General features: G+C 37.4%; 1 protein-coding gene across 3 annotated transcripts in view; it reads left to right on the plus strand.

Annotated features, from left to right (window-relative positions):
* Positions 1–75: 75 nt before the first annotated feature.
* LOC107714886 (mitogen-activated protein kinase kinase kinase 9-like) overlaps positions 76–5,224 on the plus strand; it is a 10,588-nt gene continuing 5,439 nt past the window's right edge. For all 3 annotated transcript variants that reach the window (XM_016520879.1, XM_016520878.1, XM_016520880.1), the window contains exons 1-6: positions 76–276; positions 560–735; positions 1,896–2,139; positions 3,030–3,137; positions 3,643–3,793; positions 3,876–3,982. In XM_016520879.1, the coding sequence (XP_016376365.1) occupies positions 270–276; positions 560–735; positions 1,896–2,139; positions 3,030–3,137; positions 3,643–3,793; positions 3,876–3,982 (793 nt within the window). In that variant the 5' untranslated portion in view covers positions 76–269. The remainder of the gene's footprint in view (positions 277–559; positions 736–1,895; positions 2,140–3,029; positions 3,138–3,642; positions 3,794–3,875; positions 3,983–5,224) is intronic.

A 5,224-nucleotide genomic window follows, 5' to 3' on the forward strand; every position in this document is an offset into this window, starting at 1 on the left:
TGTATACTGTATGTGTGTGTGTGAATGCTGTAAATAGATGGCTATATAAAGCGGCTGTGGGCCTTCTCTCTCTCTCTCTCTCTCTCTCTCTCACTCATTCTCTCTCTGTCTGTCTGTCTGTCTGTAGTTATGGTGTGTTATTATGGGAGCTGCTGACCGGAGAGGCTCCTTACAGAGGGATCGATGGTCTGGCCGTGGCTTACGGAGTCGCCGTGAACAAGCTGACCCTTCCGATCCCCTCCACCTGCCCCGAGCCCTTCGCCCAGCTCATGTCCGGTGGGTCCATCATCCATTCATACATTCAATCTAACCCTAAAAAAAAAAAAAAAACACACACAGCAAAAGTACTAAAACTGGACCCAAATTTAAAATGAAAACAGAAAAATAAAAAATAAAATAAAATTCAAGCGAATTCAAAATATTAATAAAAAGCATGATAGTATTAAATGGGATTAGATGAGATTCCAATTTACTGTCACAGTGCAGAGTACAGAGACGATGAGATGTCATCCAATCAGAAGTTCTAATAGTGATATTTTAATAAATGTGTGTGTGTCAGAGTGCTGGGATCAGGATCCACACCGGCGGCCCAGCTTCTCCTCCATCCTGCAGCAGCTGACGGCTCTGGAGGAGCAGGTGAAGGACGAGATGCCGCAGGACTCCTTCCATTCGCTCCAGGAGGACTGGAAACTCGAGATCCAGGACATGTTTGACGAGCTGCGGGCCAAAGAGAAGGTACACACGCCATTCAGTGCATGATGAGATACTGTGCTGTAGATCTGCTCTTCATGGGTCGGTCACCCACAACTCCTCAGCAAACACGTGCATGGACTAATTCAGCTCATAAAATGCAAAAATCTATGGTTTTACATTAATAACTCTAATAACAATGGTATTTCAACTCTCTTACCATAGTTTACATACATTTGTGAAAGGGGCCCGGGACCCACTGGGGGCCTCAGCACAATTAAATGATTTAAAATAAGCTAAGATAGCTAAAAATCTAGATAAAGGAAACTGACAGCCTGTTTCTTATTTCTATTAATTTTTGTGTGATTTTTAATTAAGAACAACAGTCTTGGAAAACCTGGATATATATGAGGGGATTTTAAAAGTGAGATTTCTGAAGTCATGGAAAATAATAATATCTAGTTCTAATATCTATTTTTCTAGTAATGTCAAGCTCAAAAGTACTTAATTGAGTAGAAATTGAAATTTGTGAGTTAAGAATAATTTTAATACCTTATCCCATAAATGCAAATGTACTGAATAAAATTTTACTTTTCTATTTTCTATTTTTTTATTTTTATTTAAAACTTTAAATATATTTTTTGTTTTTGTCATTTTTAGATAAATTTTTAAATGCCAGTAGAGTTTTTTAAGTTTCAGTTTATAGTTTTACTTTTAGTTTTAGTTGATTTGGTACTTCAACTTAAAGTAAACGAAAATAAAAAATGTAAAACATTAATGGACATTTCTATAATGAATATACATTTTGTTTAGTTGTGTCAAGTGCTAAAATGTTTTTTTGAGTAGAAATTGCCATTTGCGAGTAGAAAGTAAAAAAAAAACGTATCCCATAATATAAATTACTGAATCTTAAGGAACATTTAGTTCTTAAATCTTCTGAACTTCTACAACATTTAAGAAAAATATTTAGTTTTAATATAGTTACTTTAATATATTAACACTCCTATTTTCTGTAAATTAAAAACTTTAAATTAAAATACTTGGCATTTTTGTAAGTGTTAAGTTTTATTTTATTTAGTTTAGTACTTCAACATAATGAAAAATGAACATTTTATATAGTATTCTGGTTAATGTTTATTTTATTTGGAGTAATGGATATGGCTTTGGTTTTAGTTAAGCGCTGATCTGGTGTGAACTGTGTGCAGGAGCTGCGGTGTCGCGAGGAGGAGCTGAAGCGCGCAGCGCTGGAGCAGAAGTCTCACGAGGAGTTCCTGCGTCAGCGCGAGCAGCAGTTAGCGCAGTGGGAGCAAGACGTGTTTGAGCGCGAGCTATCGCTGCTCATCCTGCACCTCAACCACAACCAGAAACCCAACGTCAAGAAGCGCAAGGGAACCTTCAAGAAGCACAAGCTGAAGGTGAAGAACGGAGAGAAGATCAGCATGCCGCAGGGTGAGCCTTAACGTCATATAAAGATGATGATAATTATTACACTCTCTTTATTAATGAGCTGCAGATGCACAGTAATGAGCTGTTGTGACACTAGAATGGAAATGATAAGGGAACATGTAACAGAACACAGAAAACACACACTTCTTCACATCGTTAGTAATAATTAACCGTGTTGTACTCAACAGTGGTTTCGCTGTTAAAATGAGACGCCAAAGGTGAACCGGGTTAAAAATGAACTCACAGATATCAACATACTTACACTGATAATTAAACACAGTACAATAAGACAATAGTTTTATATTTCTGAAATCTTATGTTTAAATGTGAGGCATTATATCATTAAACATGCACTCATTTGCAGAAATGTCCAGAACAGAAATCTAAAGTCAGGTTCATTATTCTTGTTTGATTTTGTTGACATATTAGAGTTAAAGGTTTTTACTGAAGGGATTCTGGATTTCTCTTTTTATCGATCCATAAATCAGAAAATACTGTTAACAGATCGAAATAAGTGCATTTTTACCACGTTTTTAGGACTAAAATGTAATAAAAACTCATGTGAATGAAATATGAACAAAGCCCACAGTAAAAACCTTCAGAATGTAGAGAGGTATAAAACTCTAAGTTTTGATGTGTGTAAGGGCTGCTGAAGTGGAGGAAAAACTCTTTAAAGATCTGTATTGTAATTGAAATCTACAGACACGAATAGACAGTGCAATACAATAAACACTTCAATGTGTGTTTCGTATGTTTTCTTTCCACTAGTCTGAAAGAAGGCATGTCGTGGAAGCAACATAGAGCAGAATCTCAGTGGTTTTGTCTGTAGTGTGTTGCAGTTGTTGTGTTTGTCGTGATCTGAATATAAATACCGCTTGTTTTCTGCTGTACAGATTTTATCCATAAGATCACGGTCCAGGCGTCTCCGTGTTTGGAGAAGAGGCGTAACTCTCCGGATCTGGGCTCTCCGTCCATCGGTCCGCGCTTCCGAGCGATACAGCGTGAGTTTGCCCGGACATCTCATTCCTTCACTTATTCTTCCATACCTTACAGAACACTACATCACATCGAACAAGATCTGGAGATTCTCAAATACAAGTGAAAGGCATTAAACAAATTCAAAATTAAGAGGAAGATGCAAACGGACAAACAAAGTAATATTTGGTAGAAATATATATATATATATTTATATATTATTGTTAATAACCTAGTTTAGTTTAGCTAAAAAAATTGCTTAAAATAAATGTTAACTGACATTAAAAAATAATTTTCATTCAGTTTAACGTAAGTACTAAAGTAACTACAACTACATAAACAAAAAAATAACAATTTAAAGCAGTATTACACTTATTGTTTTTATGCTTAAACCCTTTTTCATCTTTGACCCATATATACAATATATATATACTGATGTGGATTCCAGAAGACCCTGTGCATCATGATGAAAGTGTGTCTGTCAGCATCAGATCTCAGATGTTTGTTGTCTCTCTCTGCTGTGTGTCTCAGTGAGTCCCAGTGAGAGTAAGTGGAGCTCTGTTTGGCCGCTGGAGTCTCTTCCTCTCAAGCAGACCAACGGCGAGAGGAGATTCGCTCCTCATCTGAGCCCCAAAAGCCCCAAGAGTCCAAAGATCCTCCGTCTGAGCACGCAGGAGAACAGGTACATGTGTGTTTGTGTGTGTTATATCAGAATGTGTGTATGAAATGATTAAATCTGATGTGTGTGTGTTTGTGTGTGTCAGTCTGTCGATGAGAGCCAAACTCCTGGAGGTGGACAGTAACGAGAGCGAGGACTCCAAAGCTGATTTTGAGGAGTACAGACCCATCACACTAGAGTCCAGCCACAACGGTAACACACACACATACACACACATATACACACACACACACACACACACACAGTGATCGTGTGACGACAGCGTCACCAATCAGATGTTGTCAGTTAGCAGTGGTTTATGAATAATTGATTAGGTACATTTATGGTCTCTATTGTGTTCATATAGTTAAAAATGACCTATGCATATGAATGAAATCAGCTAAATATTCAGCTCAGTAATCATTTTTTCTTCCTTTTTTTTTTAAATGAGGGCTTTTCCAAAAGGAGGTATTAAGAGTTTTTGTCTCTAAAATATGGTTAACTAGGTATACACACACACACACACACAGACACACTCTCACACATTCTCACACACACACACACACACACAGAGACACACTCTCACACATTCTCACACACACACACACACACACACACATATAGGAACAAAGCAATCCGTCAAAGAGCCAACTTGTATACAACTGTATGAAATTTTCTCTATTGAGTTATTTATTCTTTATTTATTGTTTATTTATTGTAATTTTCATTTTTAATTCATGTGTGGTTGCTTTTACCAGTGTTTGTGAAAACCTTTCAGTGGGAATCCACACAATACTGAATTTCACATGAAAGCAAAAGGTTTTCCCGTGCTGATTTTGTGACGGGTTCAGTTTGGTCATGGATTCGGCGCACTGACCAACAGAAAGCTTTGAGCTGTGCTTCATATGTCACTGTTCGATTGACGACAGACAATGGACCTGCGAAATCGTGTTGATGTGACCACAACTTAACATTGTTTACTTCAGTTTGCCTCAAAGATAGCCCTTGATGCTGATATATACAGCGGTGGCCAAAACAATTAGAACTCTAGTATTTTCAGCAGCTAAAAATGGTTTTAAGTCAGTTAGTCATCTCCGAGATGGTTTAAGAAACCTCCTGCAAAGCTCCTGAGAAACTCCGCTCAAGTGCACCGAGGACAAAAGCTGCTTTAAACACAAAGGATGCTCACACCAAATGTTGACTTCATTTAGTTAATAGAAGTTAACTGATAAAGAAAATCTATTTATGACATTATTTTTGACAGCATCCTCATTTTACAGCATTTTTACACAAGTGCCTCAAATCTTTTAACAGCATTGTAGCTTTGCAGGAGGTTTCTTGAAGCGTCTCGGAGACACAGTTCTTCTGGATTGAGTCTGTCTCAGTTTGTTCTGTTTCTTCATGTCATTCCAGACAGACTGGATGATGATCAGATCAGATCTCTGTGTGGAGCAC

The sequence above is a fragment of the Sinocyclocheilus rhinocerous genome, unplaced genomic scaffold, assembly GCF_001515625.1.
Source record: "Sinocyclocheilus rhinocerous isolate Xijiao unplaced genomic scaffold, SAMN03320098_v1.1 scaffold1892, whole genome shotgun sequence".
Taxonomy (NCBI): domain Eukaryota; kingdom Metazoa; phylum Chordata; class Actinopteri; order Cypriniformes; family Cyprinidae; genus Sinocyclocheilus; species Sinocyclocheilus rhinocerous.